Source organism: Pelophylax lessonae, assembly GCF_965119305.1.
Source record: "Pelophylax lessonae genome assembly, chromosome: 12".
Taxonomy (NCBI): domain Eukaryota; kingdom Metazoa; phylum Chordata; class Amphibia; order Anura; family Ranidae; genus Pelophylax; species Pelophylax lessonae.
The window spans coordinates 108,617,242-108,633,946 of record NC_138779.1 but is presented as its reverse complement, the minus strand read 5'-3'; the positions used below and the strand labels follow the sequence as shown (position 1 = coordinate 108,633,946).

General features: G+C 39.9%; 1 protein-coding gene across 1 annotated transcript in view; it reads right to left on the bottom strand.

Moving 5' to 3' along the window:
• Positions 1 to 16,705, bottom strand: part of PRKCG (protein kinase C gamma) — a 621,643-nt gene that overhangs the window by 57,034 nt on the left and 547,904 nt on the right. Inside the window, exon 9 of the mRNA XM_082273693.1 lies at positions 13,947 to 13,976. Coding sequence (XP_082129819.1) covers positions 13,947 to 13,976 — 30 coding nt within the window. The remainder of the gene's footprint in view (positions 1 to 13,946; positions 13,977 to 16,705) is intronic.

Here is a 16,705-nt window from a genome sequence, read left to right as displayed (position 1 = left end):
GAGAAAGCAACCGGTAACTCATAGAGATTAACTTGTCCCCTTTGTCACACCTGCTGTACTTTTGGGAAGCATTTCAAAGGCCTGATTTCTAGGTGCCAAAGACACAGAAATAGTACAGAAGAAAGTTAGCAAGTCAAAATGTGACACTAAGGATTATGTAGTGAAGCTATGTATTATGATACATATGATATGTAGTAGAATATGTAAAACCATTGTGGATTAAAGTCTTTACTTTGCTTTGGATTAAAATGTTACTAAACCCAGATCCTGCATTCACTATATCTGGTCTCCCACAGAACAAAGAACATGGAAATGCAATTATTTTAGTAAATATTAATGGCTAAATGAATAAAAAGGAAAAAAAAAGTGGGTATGGCACTGCTAATGTCATGCAACAAATTTAAAAAAAATGTGCAATTACTAAAAAACAAAACCAATTAATGTGCCACAAAACTTCAAACGAATAACCAGAGAAAAAAACAGTATTTATCATCAAACACGCACAGACCAAGTAATAAAGTGCTTTAGCATAAAAGTGAAAAAGTGTTATAGTATAACATAAAGTCCATTGGTCAAATCATGTCAAATCCCAAAAGTCCTTGAAACAAGTGAGTCAAGATGTTGCAAATTCCACACAAACGAACAGTATCTGTGTAACTCGTGCCCCCCATGTAGTTGCACTCACCAGATGGATCTCCCATGGTATGCAGTGCAACTACACAGGGGGGAACACAAGTGTTACACGGATACCTTTTGTTTGTGTGGAATTTGCAACATCTTCACTACTTGTTTCAAGAACTTTTGGGATTTGACCAGTGGCGGCTGGTGCTCCATGGGCCGGGGGAAGGGGGTGGGGGCGGCAAACGGACCACACCTTACCCCCCGACCACACCAGCTCGTACACCATACCACCCCCACCGTCCCCAGCTCACTCACCCTGGACTGACATGGAGGGCAGGCAGTGGCGGCTTCCCCCGGCAGCGGCGGTGGTGGCTACCCCTGCGTCTCCTCCCTCCTTGGCCAATAGTATGGCCTCTCCTTTTGGCCACTCGGGAAATGGGTCTCAGGACCCACTTTCTGATTAACTGGGAGGAGAATCAGTGTGATAATAGCAAATTTTTATTCGCTATTGTCACACATCTGGGTGGGCTCAGGGCGCAGTGCTCTGCTTCCCGAGCCCACCCTTGTTTGAAGCCTATTAGAGCCTCTGGCTCTAATCATGTGCTTAAAAAAAAAAAAACATTGGAATCCATGCGTCCGACACCCTGCATGTAGATTAGGGGGCCGGACGCATGGATGGAGGGGGCGGCGCCTCTGCCCCCCCCAATGGACAGGCCACCACTGATAACTTCACTAATGGACCTTATATTATACTATAACACGTTTTCACTTTTATGCTAAAGCACTATTACTTAGTCTGTGCACGTTTGATATATATTGTTTTTTTTCTCTGGTTATTTATTTGAAGTTTTATGGCACAATAATTGGTTTTGAGTTTTTTTAGTAATTGAACATTTATATTTATTTGTTGCATACCATTAGCAGCACCATACCCACCTTTTTTCCTTTTCATTCATCCTTGACATCTACTTTGTTAGTTGTTTCAGTGGGGCCAGCAGCTTTTTTAGTACACAATATCCAGTCCATAGCGTGAAACCAATTTTCCTTTCTTTCCATAAATGCCAAAAACCTTTTCTCATCAGCAGTATATAGCAGTCTTGTGACTTCAATCAGCGTTCCTCCCAACTTTTTGAGATGGGAATGAGGGAAACCTATCAGCAAAAGCATGTAGGCATAGAACCCACCCCCTGCCATGCCCCATTATAGGAGAATTATACAAAAACAATGATCAGTTAATCCCACAAGTGCTTTTTTTACCACTACTATTCCTTTATACTAACTTTTCAATTTTACAAATGCAGCAATTTAGAATTTGGATGAAAGATTTAGCATTGTGAAAAACTTTTTGAAAGATAAAAATTGCATTTTGTATGCAACCATATAGATCAGACCAAAATGAGGGACAAATGAGGAGGACAGATGGACTTTGTTCCAAATCTGGAATAGTCCCTCAAAATCAGGGACAGTTGGAAGTTATGTATCAGTGTTGGGTTATAGCACTGGTTAAAGCTTGTAGGAGGAGTTTTCATTCTCCTCGGACTGTCCTATGAGGCTGCAGGACCCCTGATCCTCTGTCTTGACAGTGCTGATTGGCCCCGTGCTAATCACATGCACCCTCCCAAGAAAAAAAAAAAACTCTCTAGCAATAAACACCAAACTGAGCATGTGAAGAGTGCCTCCTAGGGCTTTGTGTTATCAGCAAATGGGCTGGGGACAGTGTAAGAAGGGGAGGATCAAAGAAGACAGGATCAAACAGCCTTTTCACACAATGCAGAGGATTACCTCTTAGGTTCCACCCTGAGTATAACAAGCATGCTTTACTGCATATACAGACTGATTTTACTGCTGTGGGTTTAGTAATACTTTAAAACAGACCACAGCTAGCCTGTGTGGCAAATCCATTTTAAACACCAAGGTAGAGGGCTTTTTTCACACTGCCCACCCGTTTTAGTGTTGGCAGCTTGCGGTGAGCTTGGGAGGATGCTGCAATATTTGTGTGTTCAGCACATCACACTGTTTTCTTTCTTTTTTTTTTTTTTTTTTTACCACTGACATGGATGCTTACAATGATTAGCTTTTAATTTTTTATGTAAAATGATTACCCCAAAAGGAAAAGACCTGTAACTGGTAACTGCTTATAAAGTTCTTGAGTTTGGTTTCAAGTTGCTAGTGTTTCATCCCCTCAAGCAGTGCCCCCAGAGAAAGCCGCTTGCCCTGGGGGCACCACTGCGTGCTTGCTCCTGAGCCGCCACTATATGCATTCATAAGACACATAGAGCCGTGGTTCGGCCTGCCCCCCACTCTCTCCTCATTGGCTCACTGACTGTAATTAACAGCAGAGGGAACCAATGGGCTTCCTCTGCTGTTTCAGTCAATTACAGTCAATTCCATAAATATTGGGACATCGACACAATTCTAATCTTTTTGTCTTTATACACCACCGCAATGGATTTGGAATGAAACAAGCAAGCCTCATCAGTGAAGCATGGTGGTGGTAGTGTCATGGCATGGGCATGTATGGCTACCAATGGAACTGGTTCTCTTGTATTTGTTGATGATGTGACAGCTGACAAAAGCAGCAGGATGAATTCTGAAGTGTTTCGGACAATATTATCTGCTCATATTCAGCCAAATGCTTCAGAACTCATTAGACAGCGCTTCACAATGCAGATGGACAATGACCCGAAGCATACTGCGAAAGCAACCAATTGTCCCATTACTTTTGGTCCCTTAAAAAGTGGGAGGCACATATACAAACTGTTTTAATCCCTACACTGATTTGGATGTAAATACCCTCAAATTAAAGCTGAAAGTCTGCAGTTAAAGCACATCTTGTTTGTTTCATTTCAAATCCATTGTGGTGGTGTATAGAGCCAAAAAGATTAGAATTGTGTTAATGTCCTAATATTTATGGACCGGACTGTATGGCTCAAAATTCAGCCGATTAAGCAGGGGCGGGTCGAAAATTGATCCATGTATGGGCAGGCTGGTTGAGCAAAAGTCGATCTACTGATCAACTTATGTACAACCACCTTGTCAGGTTTCCCCCAATCGATCAGTTATAGCCAGGGATCAACCCACTGGATAACTGAAAAAAATGAATAAAGTATGGGTTGCCTAAGACTTGCATATTATGTTGTTGTTTCAGTGTGTGTGTGTTTATGTGTACACATACACATATATATACAGTATATTAAAGTGCAAATACACAGAAAACCATTTTAGGCCTTTAAACTGTGACATACTTGTTCAATAAAGCAAAATCTGATGAAAAAAAAAAAAAAAATCATCAGCTTTTTCCAAACATAATAATGAAAGAGCACCCTTGCCATCTAGTGGAAACAGTAAAGAACTACATGATGTTAACAATTTTCACAGTGTTTTGCTAAAAGAATACACTTAATTCAGTGAGCTCCATGTCAGCTACAAAGTTGTACAATCTATACCAGCATTTCTCAACCTTTTTACCCCAGAGGAACCCTTAAAGTCATTTTAAGGTCTTGGAGAACCTCTGCTACAATTAATTTAATCATGGAAGAATTAATGGAAGAATGACCTTTCATTAATTGTCAATGATGAGCAATCTCCCCTTGTCAGAGTGCCACCCTCACAGAACGTTACAAAGATCATTGCTTTCATGCCACTGGGTCTGCCAAGTGGCTTTGGACTCAGAACTATGCTGGCACCTTCAGCTGGGATAGCAATCAACCACAGCTCAAGGAAGCTATAAGAACCTCTGGAGGTGTCCTAGGGTTCCAAAGAACCCTGGTTAAGAATGGCTGATCTATACTATCCCTGTAATGGCAATTTTTGGGTTGACTATTTTGTCAGGCTTTGCATCTTGCACTGAAGCAAACAATATTTTAGTTCTTGTTTGGAGGGACTGTCCCTATTTTGGAAAGATATCTTTCTACCTCTGTTCCTCATCAGTTGTCCTTCTTTTTGGTTGGATTCACTACTGACTAATGACTACAGTCATAATATTACGTTACATGTAATGTATGACTGATACAAAGCTAGATTTACAGCTAGTAGCCTGTGAACACAGAACTGCAGGCACAAACTCTGGCCAAAAGCAATGTTTTTTGGTCATTCATGCAATTATTTGATGAGCACACAGAGAAATATCACCTCAGAGGCTGATACTACCTCTGAATAAATCATGAATCACCTTACCAAAGGTAGAATTTGACAGAGGTATATAGCATGAGATGCAGCATTACCATACCAACCAGTTACCTATGATGCACTGAAAGGGTTATAGAATGTTGTTCTGCAAATCTCATATTAATAATGTGCTTGTAAAATATTATGGCTGAAACATATAAGCAGCTATAATGCTGCATAGTCATATCTAAAAGCAATAATGTTTAAACCAGCTAAATATACACTGTAGAAATAAATCTAATTTAACAATTTACTTGCAAGAGAACTTGAAAGTTTGTTCATCCTTTCTCAGTGATCCAGGTACCTGCCAGATAGCATAACCAAACTCAAACATGCTTTTTAGCATCAACAGCACAGCTTGGGCCACACCACATCCCCAGTCTGCCAAATGGCTAGTGGTGGGGAAGGAGACAATGATGAGGTTGTTCATCTGCTTATTTAACTTTTTCTTCCTGTTGACCTATTCCCAGTCAACACATGCGCAAAACAGCAGAGCTTAATTGGCTCCTAGTGGCGCCTTTCCCTCTACTATCTGGTGCTGATTTTCAAGGGATTTCCAAAAGCTAATAAAGAACTGAAGACAATTCAGGTACCGTGCATTAGTTGCATTTAAAATATATTTTAAAAGTGTATATAGGGGGGGGGGGGGGACATACCCAGGACATCTTTGCATATTTACCCTTATTTTGTCTCTTTAAATGCTGCACCATTTACTATAAAATATATATTCTGGAGGCCTTTGAGGAAGAGAGTAATTCAGAAACAGTTGGGTTAAACTGTCCCTCAACAGGAGGTTGGGACAATAGCAACCGAAAAATGTTAAGTCCATGTATAACCGCTCCTCTATCCAGCATGCTTCTGTTTTGTAGAAGGCAGAACCAGGGTAACGCAAAAAAAAACACAAAAGGGTGGGACCTGTGTGCCTTAATTAACTCTAAGAAAGAAACAGTACAAAAGTACAAAGTACAAAAATTTTATTTTCTATCTCATCCATTGAGGGACACGGGAACTGGAAACCATCTGAAACTCAGAAATACCTGAAGGACCAACACTCAATTCTGAGCCTGATGTGGTGAAGTGCTCTGGAAGACAGGATAAGCTGTCAACAACCAAGGAAAGCCACAGAGAATCAACCCAATACCAAAAGACCAGGACAGAAGAGATCATCTCTTGGGGGAATGACTCCACCCAAAGGAATACTCAGTTTGAACCAGCGAAAGGCTGTAAAACTAAAAATCCACCAAAACAGGGGAAAAAAAGCATAACTACCTGATAAAGAAAATACAGAGTAAAAAGGTGAAATAGTAACAGAAAAATCTGTGACATGTCTCCTGGAAGACAGACCCCAGAGGGACCTTTGGGCAAAAACAGGTCCACAAAAGAAAACCAGTCAGTCTACATGCAGGCCCACTTACACTCCCAACCATTAGGATCCAAGGAAGGAATTTTACAAGAAAAAATTAGGTTGCCTAGCCAGTAAGCCAATCTCATAACAAGATATCCAAAGAACCTGAAAATCTTCACAGTGTAAAATTTTATAAGGAAAACTAAGTGACTCCTGAGACAGTTATAGGACTCAAAGGTACCAATCATGAAGTCAGCCTGACTGAAAAAGACAGTAGGGTGAACGGGAGATAACCTTACAAGGGTATGCAGGGATAAAGGGTAAGCTGCAACCACAGACTGGTGCAAGGATACGCCAGAAGAACAAAAGGTTGAACAAAAACTTTGACACCCAGGAGGAGAGGACTCTACAGGACTTCCCTAACCTTGATCACAGAGTTCAGTTATAAAAATCTCATGGCCTGCCCTGATCCAAGAAAGCATCCATGGTCATGGAGTGAGGGACAGGTAACCTAGCCACACTGCTAACAGCATCCACCTGATTGAGGGAAGAACCAAGAAAAGGATCTGAAGGAACTTCATGAATCCATAAGTTAGCCACAGAAGAAGGACCCATCTCCTGGTGATCAGGTCCCAAGAAGAAATGTGGATGTACTACAACTCCAGGTAGGGAACAGTTCTCCTGCACTGGGAGGGAAGTTAAGAATTGGCCAGTTTTTTTCACACTTGTTTTCACACTTGCCCCCCTCAGCTGACTTTGGACTTCTTTTTAAAGTCAGATTCCAGAAATCCTTTTTAGCAGCCCATACCTCAGCAATGGCAGAAAGGTGGAGAAAATGGGGAAGAATGTTCTCCTTTATCAGGTAGTGAGGACCATGGTCATAGTTCTCCTTGCACTTTTTGTGTGACTCTAAATCTAATCACTTATCTGTTTTTTCCAATACATCTGGAGCACATTCCTCCAGTACCTTAATTCAAGGGAAGTATTTTAATCTGCTATTGCTGGTTTACAACACCAACTTTGTGGAGTTCTTTTGGGCTTAGACTGACTAGGTCACAAACGGAAGCACTCTCCTTCCCTTCCTCTCTCTTTGTTGACAATGAAGGACACCCAGAGGGTTGGGCAGAAGAAGAAGTAGAATTTCAGAAGTAATAGGAAGCTGAAAAACCCTCTTCTGAAGAGTCTGAGGAGTTCTGAGGAGTTTATTACTGAAAAATCCAAGGCCTTTGTGGGTTTCCTTGCAGAATCATTACAGGCCAACTAGAAGTTGTGGCTTCCAGAGACAACTGCTCTAAAGGTACTTGAAACCAGCAGCTGAAGCTGTTGGAGTGTGTCAATCCCTCAAAGTCTGCATTCAATGAACAAAGAGAGATAAGTACTCTGAGCACAGGGATGCTGACTCAGATAGGTACTTGGAGGATTTCCCCTGTGCCCCTAGTTTCTCAGTAGACGCCTTGAAAGACTGTACTCCTGTACTCAGCAGTTCTCTCGTTTGGGCGCTCTATATGTGTACATGTACAGGATACTGCCTAAAGTGTTAGTCAGTGGAGCCTTCTTGTAAGAAGCAGATTGAATAGTTACCCTTTCAAAGGGAACATTTGTTCAGTCCTGCCTTGAATGACTACATTCAAAAAGCAACTGTGGGTAAGAATACCTTGTTTCCGCTTAAGAAGAATACAAAGTGTTTGATGCAGAAGAGGTACACCTTTATACTTCTCAAAAGCATTTCTTTCATCAGTCACAGGCCTCAGACTCTAAGCCCAAGCCAAACACGCAATTCCACAAGAAGACCTAGACTTCAAAAACCAGTTAGGGAAAGGTTAGGGAAAGGACCTCTTCCCAATGAAAGGGGTACCTCCACTTACTCAGATGGGGGGATGATTGCTGGCCTTTGCTGAAACTTGGCTTGAGAAGATTGCAGACGTTTGGGTCCTCAGTGGGGTGACTCAGGGTACAAGCCATCCCCTCCATGCTTTATGCTCTCAACTGTCTCTTTGGATTATCTGTTCTCACAGGGAGTGTTTTAGCTGAAGTTCCAAAAGGGTAGAAGTTTCACGGGTTCCAAAAAGAAGCAACAAGTTCTTCCAGATGCAGAAATTCAGAACATAATCTGTCCATTTGTTGGTATCCACCCTGCAGCAAGGGGATTTTTTGGATATTAAGGAGAGGAAACCTCTAGAGTGATTAGATGCTATGAGGGCTGAAACCACTGCCTGGGTGCCACACAGAAGTAAATGTTTTGTGATCCAGGAAAGGCAGGCAGACTGTATCTCTAGAGAGTGTTTCAAGAGTTCAGGTAACTGTATGCCTGTATCAGCAGGAAAAATACATAAAAATGTAAGGCGTTCAGACATTAATCAAAACCACAGAGGTAACCTATAGTAAGTGCTATGAAATGGATTTGAGAATGTATTTCAAAAAGTATATAAAAAAAGAGCTCTGCAAAAGTAAAATACATTTTGGCAAAATAAAGACTGATAACCAAAGTGATAATGGATATATGAAAGGGTAAATCCCTGGAGTTAGTGATATCATAGGTCTTGTAAGGTGTCACAGTTGTCCATTGGAGCAGTAAAAATAGTTGGTATATTGCAATAACCGGCTATGTTTTTTATGGATCATTAGAACAAAAAAGAGGGGAAGGTGTGTGCTTTTAGTATATTGTTCTTATACGTTGATCAGATTGATTTCAGGAAGTCTTTGTTTTTCTTTTTCTTCTTGTTCTTTTTTCTTTTTCATTTTCCTCTATTTTTATTTTATATTATGTAACTCAGACATATTATGTACAGGCGATTGATATATCAACGTGGCTGCTCACCACTATTGGTAGTTGAAGTAATGTTATACATTCTTTACTCTGTATTATGGAAATGTTAGCTGAACTACTAGCCTGTGTACAACTGATTGTCTTGTATGTTCTTTTTCCTTTGTCATTACAATACATCTTTATTTGATTAAAAGAAAAATAGTTGGTATGGCAAAAGAATCAAAACAAGAAAGTGTATCCGAAGCAGATCCATAAATTGTTTGCCACGGATACAAGGCTGGAGCAATGTGAGCACTGGTAAATACTAGCTTAAAAGTTCACAGATTTTTTTTGGCATACGAATAGTTTTAAAATATACAATGTGGAACTCATTCTGAAAGGTTTAAAGACTCCTGATGTAGGCTGTTAGTTCTTGCTATAAGAGCATCCACCCAAGTCTTCAGTTCAGCTGTTTGTTGTTTGGAGGTGGTGTGCAGTGCTCTCTGTGACATCGCTGCGATCTGTACTAGGGGATCTTGTTGAGAGGAAGGGTCTGCAGGACGTAACTTAGATTCCTCTGCAGGAAAGCTGGCTTCTTTTTCATCTTTACTATAGCGACTAAAGTGGAAGGAGAGACCCCTCTCTTGAGTCACATAAAAAAAAGTACATTTTTTATTTCCAGAATAAGTCTGCTTGCTCTTTTCCTCTCAAATACATCCCAGCAAAAAAGGACTACATACTGTCCCTCAAATCTGTACACATTTCTGTCTTTTCTGTGAGAAAAAGTACACTGTCATATTTAATTTCTTGCAAAAACCCACTTAGTCTCTTCCTGTGCTACTGTAGCAGTGCAAGATTTCTGACTCTTAACTTTGGTATACTAAAATGAAATGCTGACATAATGAGTGTAGCACTACTCCCTTGGGAGCTGATGAATACGGGTTCCTCTGGGTTACCATTAGCACCAGCATGACAGTCCAGTATCTTTGGTTTTTATGTTTTATTGGGAACTTGGATAGGAGAAGGGAATGAGTGGGATACTCCAACTTAAATGAACTATGCACTATTGTTGCATATTATTATTATTGACTGGGACGCCTTGAATAGAGCTGAATAGTGCTGAGTAACGCTGTGTAATGCTGAATGACGCTGAATAAAGCTAGTCACGGCTAGGCCGCTGGTTCACTTTGCCCTTGGCTGGGAAGTAGAATGATAAAGCTTCCTGAGGTAATCCATATCCTGAGGCAAGCTGAATCCTGAGGTAAACTGTATTGCTGAACAACTATAGGGCCCTTCCTGGCACCCCCTTTGTCCCTAATCTTCAGGGTTAACTACACAGCACCCCCTTTTCTGTAACACTCTGTGTGAGGTGGCTCCTTGATCCCCTGATTTCTCTGTAGTGGTCCCCTCTCCTAGGCAGACCCTTTAGGCACATCCCTCAGTACTCGCGATACAGTTTTTCCCAGAGACTTCTGCCAACAGCTCCACTGGTCAGCACACTGAATCTTCTGCAGCCCAGCTCCACACCTGGTTCCTAGGCAGACCGCGTGAACCACCTGAACCACCTTCCTCACACCTGCAGGAGGAGAGACAGCCGTCCACCTCCTCCTGGGACTTTGCTCCTGCCAAAAGACACCCTGTCTCAGGTGCTCTCTGCTTTTATTTCCAATCCCTTGATGCACCTCTCCAGGTGCCAACCCTCTGGGACGGTTACAAAAGCCTGTGTATCATCGGCCAGGTTTCCTCCACTGTCCAACAGGCCTCTCTATTGGATGCAGTGGGAACACTCCCTCAGACCAGATGAATACACACTGAGCACACTGAGCAGGCCTAATCAAGCTCCTCTGATAAGCAGATAAAGCAATTATGGTTTTCCTGCTGCTTTCCTGTTAAGTAGAAAATGCCAAACGATATCTTCTATCTAGCACCTGACTAGGAGGGTGCTAAATCAGCAATGCCATACAATATTTCTGAAGCTGTCTTTGAAATAACATTCAATGTTTCTTGATAAAATATTACTCACCTCTCACTCCTATGTTGCTGCCCAGTGTCCAGTCAAGCTGATTACATACACTCCAAACTCTATGGCTATCTGAAACATGGCACTGTCATTTATATATTTTGGCATATCTTGATGGGCTTGAGGCATTTTTGTGCACTCTGTGTTGAAATTTGATTGCTGTAACGTTATTTTTTTCAACATATAGCTAGCTTCCAATAGATTTTAGCTATATTGTGTCAGTTGTCTTTGCAAAAAGAACTCAATAAAAAGAAAAAAAAATTGGAGTGAAAATAAATTATATTGGATTGCTCATGCTGTATATTAGCCAAAAAATAATGTAAAAATATCATTACACATGCAATTTATGTGATGCCAGAATATGGTGTCACTGATGCTGTCCCGGATAATTGTGATGTTCTGTAAAATCACATACAACTTTAGAGCCCTGTTGCATGGTATTTGAAGGATTTGTATATTTACAATGTTGTCCATTCAGATGCCTAAAAAGACCCTCTCCCTGGTGAATGATAATTTTTAAAATGAATAATTTGATGAATCAATCTGGTCTGGAAAGCACTATACTGCAGAGTCCATGGATCTTGTGTCACCTTGAAGGCCAGCCCCTCAAGTTTAGTTTAGTGTCGCTCAAGTATGGTTTTCAAAGCTAGGCTGAGGAAACATCAATATAGATATTCGATATCAAGAACCCAGCTCAAGCAGCGGTGGAATCTTGATTGAAGTTAAAGGAAAGTAATTCACAAACAAAAAGCCAACAAAAATCAGACCTTTCAGCAGAGCTGAAGAAAACTTGCCCATCCTTCAAGGGCATTAGCAAACAACTGATGCATGCTGGATACAGAAGGGGATATGCAGGGGCTGGCTCATAATTTTTCTGTTTGCTAGGGTCCCGACCTTCTATGGATGACAGTATAACACTCTGTAACTGAATACCTTTTTGATCCTTCCAGAAGCCCTCAGTGAGCTTCTAACTTACTGTTTGAGCCAACAGTGCTGCCTCTGCTCCACTGAAATCCCAGGCACTCCTAGTAGCTCTGCCTAGTTCTCTCCTGTTTGACTACAGAATACCAACCCTGTAGGTTATGGAGAAGCTGAGAGGAGGCGTTCTATAGTCAAGCATAGGAGAACTTAGACAGGACTGATATTCAGGGCAGCAATATCCCCTCAAACAGGAAGTTGAAGCAAAATGCATTTGTGGCTGATCAAAAGGTATTTTTCTGCATTTTCAGCATTTGTAATGGGATAAAACGTGGGAATTCTGTGTGTTGCAACAATGTTTTATATATGTGTTATTAGTTATGCCCTGTAATACACATTAAAGATTTTTTTTTTTCTAATCAGGTAAAGGTTTTTTTGAGATGTCACAAATTTGTACAACCAGACATTAAAAATATATGTAGTTCACATCAGATATTAAAGTTTTTTAATTCATACATGGACACATTAAATTGTGCTTTCCTTTGTCTGTTGGAGTTTGGCTTTAAAGTTTGAATTAATAACCCACCAAACCTGTTTTTATTTTCAAGGATATGGGAAACTTACTCACCTACACTTTAGTATTCCAATATAATAAACACCAAATAGTTGATGGTTGCCCAGCATGTAACCAAAGCTTTTAGGACTGCAAACAGCAATGTGATTATATTGTCAATGTGTGCTATCAGATTTTGTATTAAAGAGGTCGTAAAACCCTTAAACATACCCATTGAAGTGACTGGCCCAGGCGATACACAGAGAGAAAACAAATCCTCCTACATAAGTTGTGCCTGTTTATCTTCAGTCTTCTCTTATCTACATCTGTTCACAGTGCTGCATCTTAAAGCTTGTCTGAGAGTTAGAAAAAAGTGGGTGGAGAGGTGAAATTACACTCTGCATAGCTTAGTGAGGAGAGCTCTGAGAGCTGATTGGAGTGAAGGGACACACCCCCTTCACACAGCACACAGGAACAGAGCTGAGTCAAACTTCTGGTGGTCCCTCACCTGTCACCATTTTTCTCTTAGTGTTAGAAAAACTCGCCAGAAGTGATTAATGCTGATAGCAAAGGAACAAAGCAGCAGACAAATGTGACACTTAGTGCTCTTAATTGAGACAAGTCCACACTATAGAGGGATATGCTTTGTTCTTATTTCATGTCTGAGATTTACAACCACTTTAGGAAATGCACCCTCAAGGTTAATATCACAATGCTTATGCTGTCACCTAGCTGAGGTATCCAACATATAGTTATGAGTAAGCGACCCTTTGTGTCGTGAAACGCGTCAACCTTTTACCTGTCCCATGTCTCACCAGTCTTATTTTTGATGCCTGTGATGAAGAAGAAAATTACTCCTTTTTGATTTCAATTTTCGGAGTGCGGTCTCCTTTTTCCTATGTTTGATTACCTAGCTGAGGTGTTGTGGCAGGACTTTCTGTCTTGTCCTGTAGAGGATGTAGAACAGAAGGCAGGCCGGGCTCTAGCAACCAGAGTGTGCTTGGTGATGTCTGGATGTCTATTATTATTATTATCATGCAATATCAATAGTTGGAGGCTACCCACTTAGCAGATATTCCCAGTAGGCCCATTCCCCAGAGATTGACTTAGTTTTAGGTTAGCCAGTAAAATATTATATTCACTGTTTGGAGACATGGCTACTTTTCCATAATACATTTGACTACAGAACATCCTGGGGCTGATTCAGGAGAAATAGAAAAACATAAGCATGAAAAACAAACTGTTGAAATTAGCAACCAAAAGGATTCACCTTTCATTTAATAAAAACTTTAAACTGAAATTCTAATTGGTTGCTAGGGGTACAAATCCAAATTTGGGCTCATTTTCTTTCGAAGTTTAAACAAATGAGTTCATAAATAACAAAGAATATATATATATATATATATATATATATATATAAAAAACTGTCCTACAATAAACATATTTCCATGTTCTGTAAAACCATGTCTAAGATGTAACACCCAACAGACAATATGAATCTGCCAATGCTGCAACATTTAACAAGACTGACACACAAGATGCTCTTTTTGTTCACAACAAATAACATACAAATTACCTCATAAAGTTCAAGTGGGAAATTGCATGCCTGAAATAAAGAGGAAAATGAAATGTTTGGGAATGAAGAGATATTCAAGAAGCAAAACGGCAATATAAACAGGTAAGAGAGGAAGAAATAAGACTGGGGTTTATGAACCTGGTGCCTTAAGATTGTTATAAAAGGAGTATGGGGAATTTACAGAAATCAGAGCATATGTATTCTGGAGCAGCTGGGCATAGCAACCAATCAGCTTCTACCTTCAGCTTGTAACATTAAGCATTGTAAATGAAAGACAGAAGTTGATTGGTTGCCATGCACAACTGCATCAGTCTCCTGCTGCTCCAGCCTTAGTAAATTCCCCACTTTGCATCCAATGCCACAGTACAGGCTTGGAATAAAAGGATTACGGAACACTTTAAACACACATATCTATTAAAAGTATAGTGCCTGCTTCAAAAAACAGCCTTGTTACCTTAGGCAGCTGATAGTGGGATGTATGTACATGGTAGAAAGGTAGCATACCATTTTGTATGGTGCTGCACCACATCAGTGTTCGTTCACATTGTGTGAATTTTCAGAAAGTTGCACGTTATTTTGTATGAACAGTTAGCCATAAAGACTAAGGGGCTTATTTATAACAGGGAGTAAATACTGCAGTCTGAACCCCATTATATTTCCCAGGGTTGCTTCATACCATGGCCCTGCATTTTGTAGCCTGTGGTATCTTTCAGAGTTCCTCTGCTTGAAGCAGAACTAAACCCATCTATATAACTATTTCCCAAAACAGTATAGAGAAACTTCCGCGCAAAGTGGATAAAATTAATTTAAAGCTAGTTGGCTGCAGCCTACCCCAAAAATATAGTATAAAGCTATATTCAGATAATGTAAAATGGTAGGGTATCTTGGCGCTGCCAAATAATATAAATAGATATGTGGGAGAGACAATGTTCCATATACACACTAGGCAAATATAAGCAGTACACCACAATTAAAACCACAAATGATGTTATTAGTAAACGCCTGTCAGTTAGGGGCAATTGGTGCTAAACCAATAAATAGATAAAATCCACAAACATTAATTAAGATGAAACATTAATAAATAATAAGGTGCAAAACTGAAGTGACTGAAGGCGATACCTTAAACCAATAAATGGGTAAAATGCAAAAATATTATCTGTGATAAAACGTTAATAAGTGATGTAGTGAAAGATAGATTAAAGTGACTTCTGCTAATTGGAAAGCATAAATAAATTAAAACACTAGGTGGCAGTGGTGGTGCTATATAAATATAAATATAGAGATATCCAGGTGAAAAATATAATAAATATATAGTGGTTGGTACCAGGTGAAGTACAAGAGTAAAATACAATAAATGGTAAAAGTGTCTAAAAGAATTCCCAAGTGTTGATATACAAACAAACTTCAAATAAATAAGTGATATCTGGTGATTAAATGAATTAATATGTGATATGACTAGATGATCCAATAAAAAAGTCCATAAAAAGTATATTTAGTGTCGTACAAAGTCCAAAGATGAAATATATAGAATAAATTATAAAAGTGCAAAAATAGTGCAAAAAATCCTCTTGGAAGAGAGAAGTGAGTCCCAGTGGTGGTTTCAGGATGTGGGTGCTGGGTGAGGAAATTCCGTGCTCCCCTCTCAATAAAGCCCGCACTCACCAGAGAGCGGCACCCCTACAGGGGTAACCAGCGTTGTAACTTAGGGGAAATCCCTCGGTAAAGCCCGGTTACACTCTCCACTCCTCCTGGGGTTAGTCCTACTTCCTCTCTCCCCTAAATGTGTATACAAGCGATAAGCGATAAGGGATATCAAAGGCAGCTCTCCATATGTTGTAAAGGTATCCGATGATATGAAGATAAAAAGCACTCCTCTGCTGCCACTCCCAGCGATAAGTTACAACGCTGGTTACCCCTGTAGGGGTGCCGCTCTCTGGTGAGTGCGGGCTTTATTGAGAGGGGAGCACGGAATTTCCTCACCCAGCACCCACATCCTGAAACCACCACTGGGACTCACTTCTCTCTTCCAATAGGATTTTTTGCACTATTTTTGCACTTTTATCATTTATTCTATATATTTCATCTTTGGACTTTGTACGACACTAAATAAACTTTTTATGGACTTTTTATTGGATCATCTAGTCATATCACATATTAATTCATTTAATCACCAGATATCACTTATTTATTTGAAGTTTGTTCGTATATCAACACTTGGGAATTCTTTTAGACACTTTTACCATTTATTGTATTTTACTCTTGTACTTCACCTGGTACCAACCACTATATATTTATTATATTTTTCACCTGGATATCTCTATATATTTTTTATTTATATAGCACCACCACTGCCACCTAGTGTTTTAATTTATTTATGCTTTCCAATTAGCAGAAGTCACTTTAATCTATCTTTCACTACATCACTTATTAACGTTTTATCACAGATAATATTTTTGCATTTTACCCATTTATTGGTTTAAGGTATCGCCTTCAGTTACTTCAGTTTTGCACCTTATTATTTATTAATGTTTCATCTTAATTAATGTTTGTGGATTTTATCTATTTATTGGTTTAGCACCAATTGCCCCTAACTGACAGGCGTTTACTAATAACATCCTTTGTGGTTTTAATTGTGGTGTACTGCTTATATTTGCCTAGTGTGTATAAGGAACATTGTCTCTCCCACATATCTATTTATATTATTTGGCAGCGCCAAGATACCCTACCATTTTACATATTTCCCAAAACAGCTATATTAA